Here is a 19,263-nt window from a genome sequence, read left to right as displayed (position 1 = left end):
AAATCAACCTTGAAAGATCACCTCAAAATGAATACTGGAGGCACAGAACCAACAAGAGGAAGGAACAAAGTAATTCTCTTGTAGAAATAGCTTGAAAGGGAGGCAGATACGGTCTATTTCACTGGGTGAAGAAGGAAACTGGAAGTAAAACTACATATAGAGGAGTGAAAGTTGCCCGCCCACCCCATCTACTGTGTGGGGTTAATAACCTGGGAACAAGCCAACTGCAAGACCCCAGGACCCTGCCTAAGCCAACAACAGAGCACCTAAACCCACCTCTTGAAGTTCCAAGTCCTGGCACAAGCCTGTAGTAGGGTCCAAAGTCCTTGGTGCTTGGCCCATTCAAACCTGCAGTGAAACCCTAGCCCCAAGGCAAAGAAGCCTACAGTGTACTGAGCCCTGTAAGCCATCATCAATTCCTATAGAAGATTGAATCAGCAGCAGGAGTAGTTTCCAGAGCTCTTAGCCAAGAGGCCATCATACCACCTAGGAAAAACTGAAACTTGCAGAAATCCAGAACTAGGGCTAAAGGTAGGAGCAAGTAAAAATTAAAGTTTAAGAGAGTGTACTCTCTAATCTGAAAACAGAGATCACCTTTAAGATAAAAGTAAAAGTCAAAAGAGGGGGAGAAGAGCTGGGAAAATGAGTAAATAGCAAAAGAAGACCTAACCATGGAATATTTCTATGGAGACAGTAAGGCACAGACTCAGTAGGGGACAGTGAGATCAAAGTAGCCACCGCAAAACTTCAAAGAAACATGGGAATTGGTCTCAGACTCTGGAAGAGCTCAAAAAGGTATTAAAAAATTAAATAAGAAAGATAGAAGAAGCCGCATGGCCGGACACCTGGCTCCTGAATATTTCTCGCCACCCCCCGGCGGTGGCGGGGCCGGGGGTTCAGAACCGACGTGGAACTGGCCGGGCTTTCAAGGCCCACCTGGTGGGGCTGGAACAGGGCCGGGGCCCGACGGGTGGGGGATGGCCCCGTACCACCCCATGTATGATATTTGGGGAGGGGGTGTCTACTGTGAGCCTCAGCCCAATGTGGGAGTGATGGCTCAACCTGCTCAAGAGATCGCAGTCCCCGACGGCGATACAGGACCCGGGGTAGAGAGCCCTTCCGAGGGCAGCTCCCCAGAACCCCGAGCCACTCCGCGAGTCACCAAGATTGAGCCGGCGGAGAGCGGAGACGAGCAGCCACAAGAGAACCCTTCCCCGGAGGAGCTGGAGCAATTTGCCAAGGAACTAAAGCGGAAGAGGATCACTCTGGGTTATACCCAGGCTGATGTGGGCATCACCTTGGGTGCTCTCTTTGGCAAGGTTTTTAGCCAGACCACCATCTGTCGATTTGAGGCACTACAACTCAGCTTCAAGAACATGTGCAAGCTAAGACCTCTACTCCAGAAATGGCTGGAAGCAGCTGATGACAATGACCACCTTCAGGAGACGATGGAGCACCACAAACTAAACATTGTATTCTGGACTTGGTCTGAGTAGGACAAAGAACAAGACCCCTCTCCTGGAAATTATCTACTTGTTCATGTAGCATAAAGCCTGAATTCAGGAAGACTTGCAGTTCAAATCTGGCCTCAGACACTAGTTGGGTGATCCTGGGTAAGTCACTTAAACAGTTTGGCTCAGTTTCTTCATCTTTAAAGTGGGGCTAACAACAGATCTTAATTCCAAGGTTGTCATGAGAATCCAATGAGACAATAATTTGTAAAGTGCTTTTTAGCTATTCCTGGGATTGTATGGTAGCTTTTTTCCTGCAGTTTTCATATAATTGTTCATATGCTTTGCAGATCTTTTCCCATAAGAGTTGTCTAGCCCTCCTTCTGACCTGAGCTTGTCAAGATGAAATTTTTCTTAAGCACTTAATGTTAGAATTCCAATCTCTAGGTATTTAGATCTTGGGAGTTAAATCCACCTCGCTGTCATATGATCAATCAATTGCTAAGGGTTATCAAATCTACCTCTACAATATCTCCACACAGCCCCTTTTCTTCACTCCCATGGCTGCTATCAGTAGCATTAAAAGATCATAGATGTAGATCTGGAAGGGATTTGCAGACATTTGGTACAATCTCTCATTTTTTTACTTAGCAATCCTTGGTACACAAGGACTATCTTAATTCTAGGTAACATACCCACCAAAGTACAAGTCTGGCTTAGACACAAACTTAACTAGGTTGAAAGCCAATTTATAATCTGTTTTTAGCTTTAAATCTTCCTGCTGGTCCTGCCAGAAAGACTTCCTTGTACTCTCACACAGGATGTTTCTGTCCATTTTTGTAAGCCTATGAGGCACTTTCTCTCCTTGCCTTTTTTTTTAAACACCTCCAAGCAGTAAGGAGTAGGCAATTAGGGTTAAGTGACTTGCTCAGGATGAAGTACCAGAGGCTGGATTTGAATTAATGTCTTTCAGACTCCAAGCCCAGGACTCTAGCCACTGTGCTACCTTATGATTAACCTTATTTTTTGTTTTTTATATGTATTTTGTAAAAAATGGAAGGACAAGAAGAAAAATGAAAGATTGGTATTTAACATTTCTATTAAAGGATAGTGGAATCACATATTGAACATAATAGTACCAGTTGTGCTTATAAAGGAGAGACAGCACTAAAGAATGGATTGGAGGCATGGGAAAAAAATTGCATTTGCATAGCCAGTTCTATAAAACTATACAAAATAACTTTTGAGGGCCATCTGCAGGTGAATCAGGGGCCATCCTTAATGAGGGGAAAGTAAAAATAAGTAGGGTTCTGCAAGCAATATTGCACCTTTTATCATTTGACAACTGAAAAAGAGAATACGAGAATACTTTATGCTTACTCTTTGGTTACAAAAAAGTTTGATACAGTAAAGCAAAAAACCCCTCCAAACTCAAAACACCACTTTAAAGATCCTTTGATAGTAAGGTATCTTTCATGGTATCAAGATATTTCAAAAGGCCCTAATTCTAAGTAAGCAAGCTATGCACAAAATGCACAGGAAAAAAAGTTTTCTAAATATTTGTCATCGTGATGGGAGAAAGTTCAGCCCAGACTCAAATTGAATTCTCTGGATGCTGAGGTCTTCTAGATGAAGCTATTGGCAAGTGGCATCATAAATGCATCAAACCTCAATGGGGAATATTCTGAGCTTAATTGAGGATCAATAGTAACTCAAAAATCTGTCTTGGACCATCCACACAGAAAAGACCAAGAGGCTAGAGCATGAATATCTTCTCTAGATTACAGTGCTCATAAAGACCGATCTTTCTAATATCAATGTTTTGCCATTAAAAATTAATATCACCAGAAGGCAACAAAGAGGCATGTATTGGGTGAGAACAGGCTGAAATACAACCAAAGAGGAAATCCAAAGAATTCAAGTAAAGAACTTCATCAAAGAACTGTATGATGGGAAGAGAAGATGGACTGTTCACATGGCTAGGACAAAGGACAACTAGTGGATAGTCAATACTTTGGTACCCTTAAAAGATAACAGGAGAAATTGAAGAAGGCCACCAAACATTGAGTGGACACCTTGTGAAGGACTTGAGGGAGGGCATGGATAAGGGTCACAGGATGGGCAGTCTGAGATGAGTTATGATAGGCATTGTTGGAGAGAGAATTCCCAGATTGACAGGATTGTAGATCCATTAGAGTTTTAAAATAAATTAGGGGTACGTATTGTCTCCCCAAATAGATTACAAGCTTCTTGAGGATAGGGACTTGTTTCATTTATGTCTTAAAACCTTAGCTTAGCACAGTAGCTGACCAATAATAAATGTTTGTTAATCGATTATCTACAAGAGGATAGAAGACCTTAGACTCGGCAAATCATTTACCCTCTTTCAAAGCTTTAGCTTTCTTATCTTTAAAAGGAAGTTTGGATTCAGTGCTTTCTAAATTTTCTTCCAACCAGTGGTATGTAAGTTGTTTTAACACCTGACTTTAAATGTAAATGTTTAACTTGGGGGAAAAAAAAGATTACAGGAGACATTTTAAAATTTAATCTATATCACATTTTCTTCATCACTTAAGTTTACACAATCAAAACAATAAAATGAAGCAAATCTTGATGTTAGATTTTTGAGGTGTGAACAAAAATTTAACCGGGACTTTTAGTCATCTACAGCACATCCTTCCATCTAAATCTGTAAGATTCTATGATAACGGGAAGGGGGAGGGCCCTGCATACCTGTGATTTGGTGGAATGAGCTCCCTGTGTAGAAACTCCCTCCATAGATTAGCAACTCTGCTCCTAGAATTAGTAGCCTTAAGTATTAGAGATGTGAAGTTACTTAATGTATTTGTCAGAGGATTAGAGGACAAAGTCTTGGATTGCAAGACCAATATTCTATCCACCATCAAAGGTCTAGCTAAAATCCAGTCATGTTATCTGTTATTACTAGTCTATAATTTTGCTCAGGGTCATACAGGTAGCAAGGGGTTTGAACTCAAGTCTTTTGCCTCTAAATCTAACACTTTGCACTATCATTGCTTATTGTTGGATGAATTCGAAATGTTTGGAAGGAAAAGACTAAAGTTTAATTTTTTTAATGAAGTGTTTGAGATGTTAGGAAGACATTAAGTATTCAAACCACTGGAAATATAGGTAGGGGAAGGATTAGAGAGGCTGATTTGGATGTTTATAGCTGGTATTTGAAGTACAGGGTTGGAGTAAATGAGGTTTAGGTTGTGAAGAATCCCGAAGACAGAATTTTGAGAAATACCCAACTTAAAAATTGTGATCAAGAAAAGGGAAAAAAAATATGGTGGGAGCAATGCCACTACTGAGTCTGTACCCCAAAGATCAGCGATAAGGGAAAAGATTTACCTGTACCAAAATATTTTTAGCATATTTTGTAGTGGCAAAGAATTGCCTGAAACTGAGGAGAGTTGTCCATCACTTGGGGAATGAATGAATGAACAAGTTGTATATGGTTGTAATTTGTACCATAAAGAATAATGAATAGGATGAGTTCAGGAAGATCTGGAAAGACAAGAATTAATGCAAAGGGAAGTGAGCAGAACCACGAGAGCCATGTATACAGTAACATATACAATCAACTGAAGTACTAAACTATCATCAGCAAAGCAAGTCTCCAAAATAACCACAATGGACTTATGATGAGAATACTCTCCACAGTGAAAGGAGGGACTGTTGGAGTAAGCCTGCCATCTTCCTCTATATTTCCTACATGAGATTTCTATTGCATGTGTGACAAGGATCTTCTATCAAGACATGCAACATGAAAATATGTATTACATGAAAGTGAGTATAACATCAGACTATTCACCACCTGGGGTAGGAAGGGTAGAGAAAGGAAATCTACATTCCAAAATGTCAAAAAAAAGTCAAAAAATGTTCTTACATGTAACTAAAATGAAAAAAAAAAATACTTTTGGGGAGGAATAAGAACCAGGATAGTGTGTCTGAAGAGCCAAGAGAAGAAAAGATGTCCAGGACAAAAGTTACAGAAGCCAAGGGCTGAAGGAAAAAAACAGTTAGGTTTGGGGTTTTGGTGGGGTATGGTATACACCAGGGAGGCCTTTACCTTTGCTAACGCTGAGAGACTATTTTTGGGTTTTGGAATTTTGATGTGCCTTGACCTATCGAGTAAACGAAGGATTCCTATGTTTACACAAAAAAAAAAAAAAAAAAAAAAAAAAAAAAAAGAAAGATAGAAGAAAATGGGGGTGGGGGAATTAATGAAATGCAAAAAGGAAAGGCATAAAAAGCAGAAATGATCAAATGAGTGTGAACCTTAAAAATTCTCAGACCCTACTTCATAAGGTTAGGATTGTGAACCTTAAAAAATTTCCCAGACCCTACTTCATAAGGTTGGATTAAGACCATTCCCCATTGGGACCATTCCCCATTTGGGCAATGAAGGTACTTAGATCAGGAATGTGAGAACTCTACTTAGATCAGGAATGTGAGACCTCTACTCCACCCCTACTTAAGCCTGCCCTAGGGGAAGATAAAGTTGTAAACTCTTTTCTGAACAATGAAAAGTACTTAAAACCATACTTATGGTAAGACAAAAAGTTCTTTAAGCCATGCCTATTTTAGGACTAATACAAAAGGTTGCTAAGTACCTATAAAGGTCAAGCACCTTGTGAATTTACAAGGAACAAAGAGGTGAGAAACTTACTCAGAGCCTTCCTAGTGTGAATTACTCAAAAATTTACAGCTTCTTAAGTGTGAACAAAGAATGATCTGTCCTTTGAAAAACGTCTACTGTGATTGGTAGATATAAGGACTTAGGGGAGGTGACATAGGAGAAAATTCCTTATATAAGGAGATGACAGTCTCCTAAAAAAAGGAGGGGTCTCTAAGGAGGCTGTTGGGAGAGAAATCTCTGGAAACAAGCTCTTGGGACAGTCTCTTGAGGACAGTCAGAAGAATCCCTCTCTGGAGAAGGATGGCTGGCTGAACTGGTGTCTATATTCTTGCTTGGACAGATCTTGTGGTGAGTGTTAAGGACTGACCTCTCTCTCTTAAGACTCAGGTCTAGACCTTTCGGCTAAGGCCCTTCATACTTATTCCTTTCTTATTCTCTCTCACTTTCATTAAATCCTCATTTGTATTCATTAAAATCTCTATTAAAACCCTGTTGACTTGGGTATATTTTAATAATTGGGAATATTTCCCTGGTGACCATCTTATATTTGATTTAAAACAAGACACTGTCTTGAAAACATATCTTTGCGGTCACAACTTACTCATCTACTCTTATATCTACTACAATTTATGTCTTCCACTATTTTAATCATCTACAGTTTATGACAACCAACTATTTTAACTATTACATGAGAAAAGAGGCACAAAAATTCAATTAAGAAAATAGTTTTTAAAAAGTAGACTTGACAAAGCAGAAAAGGAGGTTCAAAAGTGCACAAAAGAAAATAATTCTTTAATAATTAGAATTGGGCAAACAGAATAACTTCATGAGAAATCAAGAGACATTTTAAAAAAAGAAAAAATAGAAGAAAATATGAACTATCTAATTGAAAAACCAATTGACCTTGAAAACAGATCCAGGAAAAAACAATCTAAGAATTACTGGACTACCTGAAAGTCATGACAAAAAAAAAAAAAGCCTAGAAATCATATTACAAAAAATCATCAGACTGCCTTGATATTCTTGAGCAACAGGATAAAATAGAAATTGAAAGAATCCTCAGATCACCTCCTGAAATCAATCCCCAAATGAGAACTCTGAGGAATATTATAGCCAAATTCAAGAGCTACAAGGTGAAGGAGAAAATACTGCAAGCATCCAGAAAATAAATCATTCAAATATCATGGAGCCATAGTCAGGATTACACAGAATTTAGCAGTCTCTACATTAAATTATTGGAAGGGTCAGAATATGATATTCCAGAAGGCAAAGGAAGTAGGCTTACAACCAAGAATCACCGAACCATCAAAACTGACTATATTCTTTCAGGGGGAAATATGATCATTTAACAAAAAAAAGTTTTCCAAGCATTCCTAAAGAAAAGCGCAAACCTAAACAGAAAACTTGATGTCCAAATACAAACCTCAAAAGAAGCATAAGAAGATAAATAGGAGAAAATTTAAGGGACTCTCAATTAGGTCAAATTGTTCATATTCCCACATGTAAAGTTGATATTTGTAACTCTTAAAATTTTTATAATTACCATTTTTAAAAAGTATACATAGACACAGGGTGGGAGAGCAAGCTGTTTAGTATGACATGCAAAAATAAAAAAAGTCAAGGGGGTAAAAAAGAGGATTGCACTGAGAGAAAAGGGGAAAGAGAGGTAAAATGGAATAAATTATATCACCTAAAGAGTCATGAAAAAAAACTATTATAGAGGAGGGGAAGATGAGAGTGGTCATATAATTGCAACAAAGTCCAACAGCAAGAGTTAGAAAAAGAAATTCTATTTAAAATCACTTTGAACAATATAAAATACTTGGGAATCTGCTTGCCAAGACAAACACAGGAATTATATGAATACAATTACAAAACACTTTTCACACAGTTAGATTTCAACAGTTGGAGAAACATTAATTGCTCATGGATAAGTCAAGCTAATAGAATAAAAATGACAATTCTACTTAAATTAATTCACTTATTCAAAGTCATACCAACTAAACTACCAAAAAACTTTTTAGAGAGCAAGAAAAAAATAACAAAATTCATCTTAAATAATGAAGATCAAGAATATCAAGGAAATTAATGGGGGGAAAAATGTGAAGGATGGAGGCCTGGCACTATCAGATCTTAAACTGTTATAAAGCAGGAATCATCAAAACAATCTGGTACTGACTAATAAATTGAATGGTGGATCAATCAGATTAGAGTAAATTACCTTAGCAATCTAATGTTTGATAAACCAAAAAATCCTAGCTTTAGGGATAAGAACTGTTAACTTGGAAAAAACACAGAAAAAACAAGTCTTTAATCAGGAGAGGGATAGTATTCAAATTAGGCCTCCACACAGAGCCAAACACCCAAAAAGCACACAGAGCCTGTAGCAGCCCACGCCTAGCTATGGGCAAGGGGAACAGTGGGCATGTGCAGATTGCTCAGTCTTGAGCATGCTCAGTACTGCTCATGGCTGGGAAGGCCTCTGACCCTTGACCCCAGCTTCTCCCAGGTTAGGTGGGAAAACAGGTTTCTTTGTTCTCCCCTGGTTAAGAGAAACCACACCTATGCCTTGTCATTAACCAATGAGAATCATCCCTATGTACTGTGTATATTTGCATATCAAAAACTATTTAGCCCAGCAAGCTCCACCTTCTCTCTCTCTCTTCTCTTTCAGGCTAGCTGATGGCTGTCCTTGCAGGGCCAAGCTCCATCTTTAATCTTTCTCTATTCACCTCTCTGACCTGTGTGGTATGGATCTCAGGACTGGAAAAGCCTACGGAATGGTCCTTTGATCAGAGCTTAGCTGTGGCTCATTGATAATTAATAAAGACTCATTCTGACCACCTCATATCTCTAATAGGACTCCGTCACTCCCCTCGTGGGATCAAAAACTTCTATCCTGTCTCTATCTTCCTACCTTGTGGCTTCTCTCCCCTCTGAGAGAGCCACAGAGACATTGTGTGAGATACCTGAATTGGGTTAAAAATCATCAAGATATTAAGACTGTAAGGGACCCAAGGGGATGATAATGTTGGGTCGAGGTCTTGTTTATATGTTCACAGATAATGAAAACATCTGGTCACCCACGTCGTGCTTCATGCCAGCTGATACAGACCAGGAAGAGAAGCAGACGGAAGGTGATGGCATCAGCTATCTGCATGCCAGCCACAATCCAGACACGCTGGAAGGACACTTCTTTGGTGACTAATATCACTCTAGAACAATGACATTACACTATTAGAGACATTTGCTATTAGACCACTGATGGACACTTGTCATGCTGACATCCATTGAGATGGGGTACCCAGAGCCACATCAAGTATGCTAACTCAGAAGGACTAAATCACACTTGTGTCAGTGCAAGACACCAGATACATCCCACACTCCAAAGACTTTGCAATGGGATTGAGATGAAATAGCTACAATTGTTTAGCTACTAAAGTATACCTTGTATTTTGTATATGATACTGTCAAAGGGAATTTTGTATGCATTATGAATTGTATGCATTGTGAATCTACCACTTGTATTGTAGGAAATACTGTTATCAACAAGGGTATAGACCTTGGTATGACTCTCCAAAGAGTAGGAGATAGAAAACTCTCATTCATAGCATAGATCTGATATCTCTGACAACAAAAATGAGGTGCTAAGCAGGAAATGCTGCACAGGCATGTCTAATGGACAGATGACACTGATGTTACTCTCAAGAAAGGATGAGAGATCAGGGAAAAGACACTAGGAAATCTTTAATCAGGAACCTGAGTTATTGTAAGAGATCATTGACATCCAGGCAAAGATTATGTTCCTGACAATACCAGGATGGACATTAAGGGCTGACTACCATAGCAGTAGTTAAGTGTTAATACCATTGTTAACCATTACTCCTGATACCCTGTCTTTGTGGGTAATATCTTAATAGGAAAAATGTCTTGCTCTCTCCCAACAGTCCCAGAATTCAGACGGCCGCTGGATTCGGGATCTATTGGCTTCCCTTTCATATACTGGAAGATGTTCTGGTATATGGAAGTAAGACCTCAAGAAAAACTGAGGGCTCTAGGTTTGACAATTGCTGTGGACGCGCAGTCATTGTCTCTCCTAGGTGGAAAAAATTATTATTGCACAGAAACATGGAGCAAGGGCAAAGTATAATCTAAGTTTTACTGTTTTGGAGTATGGATTGAAAACATGACACAATAGGCACAGATAAGCTTGCAGAAGAAGCACATTGAATATTATTCACTGACAATTAGGAATGAAAAAAGCTATGTCAAATTCTATAGGTACAAGAAACTGTAGAAATTGGTTCTACATGGAAAACAACTTAAGCTTCTATTTACCCAAACATTGGTTTGGTGGAATGAATTTTGCAAATATTGGTAATGGTATAGGCTTGGTTATCATATTGATGGATTTATTTATACAAGCAGAGATTTAAATAAGGAAGACATAAGGAATATGCAGTCAGAACTTGAAATATTACTTCATTATCACCATCATGGGTTTTTAAGCTACAATTGGGAATGTAAAATGTATGGGAATATTGGTATTTGTTAAACATTGCACTGTGATTGTTGTATTAATGTTTTTGCAAAGCCTGTAATGGTGCAAAATTATGTTCATATACAAGGCGAATTTTGATCTATTTAGATCAGGAATTAGAAATCATTGGGAATGTAAGTTCTGATATTTTACATTGGCTCAGTTTCAAAGATACCACATAGACTGTGAGCCAAGAGCCAAGAGAATCGTGTATTAATTTTGGGATCAGGTTCCCAGGATCAATTTTCTAAGATCATTTGACATGTGATAACATGGTCCTCCAGAATTGTTAAGAGAGGATGTTTTTCTTTGAAGGGATCTCTCCCAACACACAAACAAAAAGAAAAGGGAGAAGAATCTCATAGATATCAGTATGTTCATTTTAGAGAACACTTTTGACTCATTTTCAAGTATTCAACTTTGATTTTTCTGTAGTGCAATTATTGCCAGAATTTTTAAGTACAAGGAAAGTACTGTTAATACTCTGATCCAGAATTATGAAGGGTGCAAAGATTTCTAGAATTACAGTCACCTAACAGTCGGTGAACATGAGAACATGACAGCAATTGTTAATTTTCAGATGACCATACTGGAGAGTGATGTCTGATTGCATGTAAGGGGAATCATAATGAATCTTTCATTATGGACCAGACAGCCTCAGCCACGGTCATACACTTTCCATATGAAATGGATGTTTGAGGTTGGGAAATGCAGAGACATGGCGTACTGACACCCTCACTCGCTGGATGTCCTGGCATCAAGCTACCAACCAGTTTCCTATGTGGCAGGCATCTGGCAGTGAGCACGGAAAGATCCCCAAGATGCAGTATCAGGACGAGAGAAAGGAAGGACTTATCCTTCATCTCCAGAGATAGTATTTTGCTAACTGTTGAAAAGGCTGACAACTTCTGATAGTCCAGACTGTGAAAGGTGGCATGTTTGATTATTGCACCTGTCATGTGAGCCATAGAATTCTACCTCATTAGACCAGGATCAGTAGCGTGGAAATTATTTTCTTAACATTTTTATATCTACTAAGACTGTTGCATTGATCCTGAAATGCAGACAGGCAGATAGAAAGATCAGTTTGGGAATTTTTAAGATTGATCACTGAATCAGTTTATGCTGATGTTCACTCTTGATTGGTATATCTAAGTTATACAATCAGGATGGGTTTTTCATCTCTGTATCAGAATATGATTATGCACCAGAGTGTTTGTATTTGTTAATGCTGTAATGTTGCTACATTTTGATATTACACTATTCATTTGTGTGTAAAACAAAAAGGGGGAGATGTAGCAGCCCACGCCTAGCTATGGGCAAGGGGAACAGTGGGCATGTGCAGATTGCTCAGTCTTGAGCATGCTCAGTACTGCTCATGGCTGGGAAGGCCTCTGACCCTTGACCCCAGCTTCTCCCAGGTTAGGCGGGAAAACAGGTTTCTTTGTTCTCCCCTGGTTAAGAGAAACCACACTTATGCCTTGTCATTAACCAATGAGAATCATCCCTATGTACTGTGTATATTTGCATATCAAAAACTATTTAGCCCAGCAAGCTCCACCTTCTCTCTCTCTCTTCTCTTTCAGGCTAGCTGATGGCTGTCCTTGCAGGGCCAAGCTCCATCTTTAATCTTTCTCTATTCACCTCTCTGACCTGTGTGGTATGGATCTCAGGACTGGAAAAGCCTACGGAATGGTCCTTTGATCAGAGCTTAGCTGTGGCTCATTGATAATTAATAAAGACTCATTCTGACCACCTCATATCTCTAATAGGACTCCGTCACTCCCCTCGTGGGATCAAAAACTTCTATCCTGTCTCTATCTTCCTACCTTGTGGCTTCTCTCCCCTCTGAGAGAGCCACAGAGCCGAAGCCTTGGCACTCTGGTTACAGTATCCCTGGAAGGATCACTGTGCTAGATGATACTCTGATGAACAACAGAACTTGGGGAACTTATCTACCTCTTGAGAACTGGGGGTGAGGGCAAGGGAGAATGATTGGTTTTATAATGGCTACAAGAAAATGAAAAGGTTCAAGACAGTATTACCAGGGAGTGGCTGATGCTTTACAATGGATACAAAGGAAAGGGTTCAGCCTAGGCCTGGGTTACTTGGGAAAGGACTTTGATACAATGGGATAAACTACCAGGACAAAAAGGTACTTAACATCTGATTAGATCCAGGCTAGTTCCACCTACCTGGGACCACTAAGTAATTTAAGGTCTATTGTTAATCTGAAACTGATGAGTCTGGGATCTCGCTTGGGAAAAACTCTCATGTGACAAGGTAAAACTTGAGGATCTCCAGATCTAAGGTTACTACAAAACTTGAGATTTCTAGATTTCAAGTTGACAGAATTCACTATTTGACAAAAATTTCTGTGAAAACTGGAAAAAAGTATGGCGAAAATTAGGCATAGATCAATATCTCAGACCATATGCCAAAATAAGGTCAAAAATGGGTATATGATTTAGACATAAAGGGTGACATTATAAGTAAATTAAAGGATATCTGACAGTTTACCTGCCATAGCTATGGAGAAGTGAAGAATTTTTTGATCAAACAAGAGATAGAGAACATTACAAGATATAAAATGATTAATTTTGAGTATAATAAATTTAAAAGGTTTTATACAAACAAAACCAATATAAACAAGATTAGAAGAAAAACAATAAACTGGGGAAATTTTTTATAATAAGCTCTTCTGATAAAGGTCTTATTTCTCAAATATATAGAGAACTAAGTCAAATTTATAAGAATACAAGTCATTTCCCAGTTGACAGATGGTCAAAGGATATGAATAAGCAGTTTTGAGATGTAGAAATCAAAGCTATCAATAATAATAAAAAATATTCCAAATAATCCTTGATTTGAAAAATGCAAATTAAAACAACTCTGAGGTATCATCTCATACCTACAAGATTGGTCAATATGACAGTTAAGGAAAATTATAGATGTTGGAGAGGATGTGGCAAAATTGGAAAGCTGAAGCATTGCTGGTGGAGTTGTGAACTGATCCAACCATTCTAGAGTGCAATTTGGAACTATGGGTAAAGGGCTATAAAATAATGCATACTCTTTAATCTAGTAATATCACTACTAGGGTTGTATCCCAAAAAGATTTTTTTAAAAAGGGAAAAGGACCTACTTATACAAAAATATTTATAGCTTCTCTCTTTGTGGTAGCAAAGAATTTAAGACTGACAAATGTGGTATATGAAGGTGATGGAATACCACTGTGCTATAAGAAATGATGAGCACAATGATTTCAGAAAGAGCTGGAAAAATCTACATGAATTGATTCAGATTGAAATTAGCAGAACCAGGAGACCATCAAACACAATAACAGCAATACTGTGGAATGATCAACTGTGATAGACTTGGCTCCTCTCAGCAATAATCTAGAACAGTGATGGCATGATCCCCTCATGTGTTTCCCCCACTGCCTCCTCCCCACCCCACTCCCCCCCAGGATGTATCCTGTATGGAGGAGGGTCTACTTTTCAGGATGTTAGGCAGCATTCTTCAGGAAAAGCCAGATGGGAGAGATTCTTGGGCCAGCAAATCCTGTCACCATTTGCTTTGGGGGGAGGAGAGGCAGTTTAAACAGGGTTCTAGAACAAAATAAGCTTTCCCTTTTTTTTTTTTAAACAAAATCATTCTTTGTGACAGCTAATTCTGATCTGGATTCAGGTCAAGTCTGAGCTTGCAAGAATTGCTTTACCAATGATTCTGCAATCCACCTGACCTGATCTGTAGGTGAAGGATAAGCTGCTGAAAGGGAACTAGGCCAACGAACCTGGTAGATAAGCACCCTTCCTAGGCCAACGAACCCTGGGGGATAGCCACATTGACCTCTCCACCCTGAGTGATAGCCACATTGACCACTCCACCCTGTGTGATAACCATATGGACCCTCGGTGAGCTCCATGGTCAGCCCCAAGGGTATATAAGCCTGCCTTAAAGTTTGCTGGGGGGGGGGGGGGAACCCCCTTTGGGCTCCTCCCCACGCCTGTGAAGTGAGTTACAATAAACCACCTCTCTGTGCTGATTGCAGCGTCTGTTCTGTTCCTTTGGCCCCTAAATGGACCCTAACACTGCCAGGGGGCCTTATGTCTTGGAGGGGTGGAGTCTTGGAGTTTCCTTATCTTCAGTGAGCCAGTACATGTGTACTTGCTAAAACTCTCTGATAGGGGTGGCAAGCATTGAAGGCAGGTCTTAATAGGCTCCCAGAAGGGAGTGGGGAGTCTTGGTGCAGCAGTGTCCCTCAAACTCAGAGCAGGTTCCTTCAGGGAAGGTTCAGATCTTGAAAACAAGGGCATGGAAGACTCTGCAGGCTCAGAATTCATATGGGAGTGGGGGATTTAGCTTGAACTTCCACTGCTGTTTCCTTCCTTTCCCTGCATGCTGCCTGAGGTAAGGGCTCAGCCTGCTCCTCCTCAAAGGCTCCTCTCCTCATAGGAGCCCTGGGCCCAAAGAGAGGGAGAGAGAAAGGGGAGTGGCCTGATCACTCTGCTCAAGGGGAGGGAATAAGGGCAGAGTGGTGGGGAAGCATGGTGGAGAGGGGGAATAGAGGAGCTCTACTAGAGTCCTGCCTTTTGAGTAACTAATTCTGCCAGGAACAGTGCATGTGCCCATAAAGAGGTCTCTGTGTGTCATAGATTTGCCATCATGGATCTAGAACAATTTTGAGGGACAAAGAATGTGATACACCTCCAGAAAAAGGACTGTTGGATTCAGAATGCAGATTAAAGTATATGATTTTTCACTTAAGATTTTGTTTTGGAGTTTTGGTTTTATATGACTATCTTACATAGATGAACAATATTAAAATGTGTTTTGAATGATAATACTTGTATAACCCAGATTGAACTGTTTGCCAGCTCCAGGAGGGTGGGGCAGGAAGTGATGTAAGGAGGCAGGCAATTGGATCATATAACTTCAGAAAACTTACATGGAAATTTGTTGCATGTAACTGGTAAAAAATAAAATATCTTAATAACACTAAAATTAAAATAAAAGTTTATTCTATTTCCTCCTTTCATTGGCTATTTTATATTTTTGTTGGAATTTTTTCATTTTGTTTACATTATTAAATTTGTTTGCATGTAATTTAATAAAATAACTCCTTTAATAATTGCTTTTATTTCATCTGCACTCATGGTATATTCACCCTTTTCATTTTTAATGCTAGTGAGCTGGGTTTTTTTCTCTATCATATTAACAAATGGTTTGTCTATGATGTTGATTTTTTCATAAGGCCAACTCCTGACTTTATTTATTGATTCAATGGTTTTCTTACATTTAATTTTATTGATCTCATCTTTGATTTTGGGGATTTCCAATTTAGTGTTTAGTTGGGGGTTGTTCTTTTTTTTAGTTTTAAAATTGCATTCCCAATTCATTGATCTGATGTATATTATTGATATAAGCATTTAGAGATATAAATTTTCCTCTAGTTACTGCTTTTGCCAAATCTGATAGGTTTTGGTGTGTTATCTCATAATTATCATTCTTTTTAATAAAATTATTTATTATTTCTATGACTTGTTCTTTAGCCCACTCTTTTAGATTAAATTATTTAGTCTCCAATTAATTTCATATTTCCATGTCCTTTATTACACATAATTCTTGTTGCATAATGGTCTGAAAAGGATGGATTTAATATTTCTGCTTTTCTACCTTCAATTATAAGGATTTTTTGCCCTTATAGTCCATTTGTGTAAAGATAATAAACAGTGCTGAGAACTTCTATTCCCATTCAATTCTCTCCAAATTTTTTTTTTTTGGTTAGATTATCTAGCTCTGAGAGGGGGAATCTGAAGTCCCCATCATTATTGTTTTGGTATCAATTTTCACCTGTAACTCATTTAGTTTTTCCAATAAAAATGTGGATGTTCTAACCTTTGATACACATAGGTTTCATATTGATAACACTTCATTATCTCTGGTATCTTTTAATATAATATAGTCTCACTACTTATCTTTTTTAATTAAATCTATTTAAACTTTAACTTTTTCAGAGATCACGATTATTGCCCCTGCTTTCTTTGTATCAATTAAGGCATAATATATTCTAATCCAACCTTTTATTTTTACTCTATGTGTGGCTCTCATTTTTAAGTGTGTTTCTTATAAACAGCATATTGTCAGGTTTGGGGTTTTGATCTACTCTGCTATCCATTTCCATTTAATGGGCGAATTCATCCCATTCATATTCAAAGTTACAATTATTAGTTGTATATTTCCTTCCATTCTGTTTTTCCTCACTGTTTGAATTTCTCTCCCTCTACTTTGCTCTATCCCTCCTCAGAAGCCCAATTTGTTCTGATCACTAACTCTCCAATCTAAACCCATTCTAAAAGCTCCTCCCTTATCCTCTGCCCTGGCCCTCACAGTTATTCTGAGTGAAAATGAGTAATTACTCTTATTATTATAATTCAATAATTAATGATAATTGAATAATAATAATTGACTATTATTATTCTGAGTGTACCTTCACAGTATTTAATTTTTTTTTCTTTTTGCTTATAGGACTTTCTCCTAAAACTGGAAGCTATGGAACTTAGCAATGATGTTTCTGTGCATTTTCATCTTGGGGTCTCTTTGCAGGGGTGATTGGTAGATTCTGCTGACTTCTGTTTTACCCTCTAGTTCTAAAACTTCTGAGCAATCTTCCTTAACAATTTCTTGGAGTATTCTTTTGATCATAACTTTCCAGTAGTCTAACAATTCTTACACTGTCCCTCCTTGATCTGTTTTCCATAAATTGTTTTTGTGATAAGGTGTTTCATATTCTATTTTTTTTTTCTTTTGATTTTGCTCAGATGCTCTAACCAGGGCCCACAGCAATTCTGCCACTGAAGTGGAACCTCAATTGGGGACTCACAGCTCTCCTGGAAGTGATCACAGCCAGTAGGATCCTTGTCCCTCAGCTACCCCACTCATCAGTGTGCACTCTCTCCTCATTCAATCTCTCCCAAAGTCTTCTTCTGGTCACAGCAATATGTATACACAGTTCTATAGCCTTTTAGACCTAGTTCCAGATTGTTCTCCAGAAATGTTGGACTAGTTCACTACTCCACAAAAAGTTCATTAATATACCTTTTTTCCTTCACTCCCTCTAGCATTTGTCATTTCTGATACGTATAAGGTGGTATCTCTGTTGTTTTTCTTTTCCTTTCTTTGATTAATAATGATTTAGAGAAACTTGCTGTTTTGTTTTGTGTTTGTTTTTTTCACAAACAAAAACAATGTAGTCAAGATTAGGAGGACAGAAAATGATGGAAATTTTATGGGAAATTTCTCTGATAAAGGCTTCATTTCCCAAATATAGAGAACAAAGTAAAATTTATAAAAATACATGTCATTTTTCAATTAATAAATAGTAAAAGGATATGAATAGGCAGTTGGCAAAAGAAATCAAAACTATAGTCATATTTTTAAAAATTCTAAAATTACTATCGATTAGAGAAATACAAATTAAAATAATTTTGAGGCACCACCTCATCCCCACCAGATTGACTAACATGATAGAAGAGGAAAAATCTCAAACGTTGGGGGGGATATGAAAAAATTGTGACACTGATGCACTGTTTGTAGAGTTGTGAACTGATCTAACCATTCTTGAAAACAGTTTGGAACTCTGCCCAAAGCACTATAGAACTTGTATACCCTTTGACCCAGCAATACCACTGTTATGTCTGTATCCCAAAGTAATAATTTTTTAAAAGGGTGGGGGGTGGGAGAAGAAAAGTCCTATATGTACAAAAATATTTATCATGGCTGTTCTTATAGTGATTGGAAATTGAGGGGTTATCCATCAATTGAGGTATGGCTGAACAAGTTGTGGTATATGATTGTGATGGAATACTATTGTGCTGTAAGAAATTATGACCAGAATTCAAGACTTATGTGAACAGATGTAAGTAAAATGAGCAGAACCAGGAGAACATCGTACACATTAACAGTAATAGGTCCACTAGAAGTCCTCCAGAACACTTTAAGTAAATAGAAACAAATCCCCTTATTATAAGAAAGCCATCAAAAGTGATAGAAACCATATTTTCTTTTGATCAGGAGCAGTTATTCAAGATCAATGGAAAAGCAACTCAAACTATAAGATATTCAAGTATGGGAATATTGCAAGTTTCTTACCTGATGTTTCACTTGGTCCTCACTATTCCATCCTGACCTTAGTTTCAAGTGGCTAATTAGACATAATCTAGAAATTCCATGAGATAATTGCCTTGTCTTCACCATATTGCTGTTAGAACTTGAAAACAAGTCTGCTTCCACCAGTTACTTGCCGCCAGAGATCTTTTCTTCAGCAGTTCCGATCTATCTTTGGCAAAGTGGAAGTGCAAATTTATGCCAATTCCACTAGTTGCTATATGTATATTCATAGACAGTAAAAAAAAATTAAAAATAATACAAGTACATGGAGATGCACTGAGTGGTCTAGGTCCTGGGTGCCTTTTCTGAATGTGCTGATTGGGAAAGGATCACAGGCAAGAGATGAGATTTATAGAAGAAAAGGAATGTCCTGCCATTTTCACAATGTGTGCCACATGGTAAGCGATTAACAAATGCTTGAGGGATTAATCTTGATT

General features: G+C 38.2%; 2 protein-coding genes across 3 annotated transcripts in view; one reads left to right on the top strand and one right to left on the bottom strand.

The window, feature by feature from the left end:
* Nucleotides 1-19,263, bottom strand: part of LOC100021091 (probable E3 ubiquitin-protein ligase TRIML1) — a 32,678-nt gene that overhangs the window by 12,799 nt on the left and 616 nt on the right. The window contains exon 1 of one of the 2 annotated variants that reach the window (XM_056812187.1): nucleotides 18,809-18,946. The exons of the other annotated variant lie outside the window; for it this stretch is intronic. The gene's annotated coding sequence lies outside the window, so the exon portion shown is untranslated. Of the gene's footprint in view, nucleotides 1-18,808; nucleotides 18,947-19,263 lie in introns of those variants that run through there. 2 annotated transcript variants of the gene reach the window in all.
* On the top strand, nucleotides 834-1,496 carry LOC130457236 (POU domain, class 5, transcription factor 1-like). Its single transcript, XM_056816932.1, has one exon. It carries the CDS (start codon nucleotides 834-836, stop codon nucleotides 1,494-1,496), a length of 663 nt encoding a protein of 220 aa, XP_056672910.1.

The sequence above is a fragment of the Monodelphis domestica genome, chromosome 1, assembly GCF_027887165.1.
Source record: "Monodelphis domestica isolate mMonDom1 chromosome 1, mMonDom1.pri, whole genome shotgun sequence".
Lineage (NCBI taxonomy): Eukaryota > Metazoa > Chordata > Mammalia > Didelphimorphia > Didelphidae > Monodelphis > Monodelphis domestica.
Note: the sequence above shows the minus strand (reverse complement) of the source record. Positions and strands in the feature narration are given on the sequence as shown.

Bases quoted from the DNA above. Each gene is read 5' to 3' on its own strand.
- LOC130457236 (XM_056816932.1), top strand. From the start codon at position 834: ATGGCCGGACACCTGGCTCCTGAATATTTCTCGCCACCCCCCGGCGGT.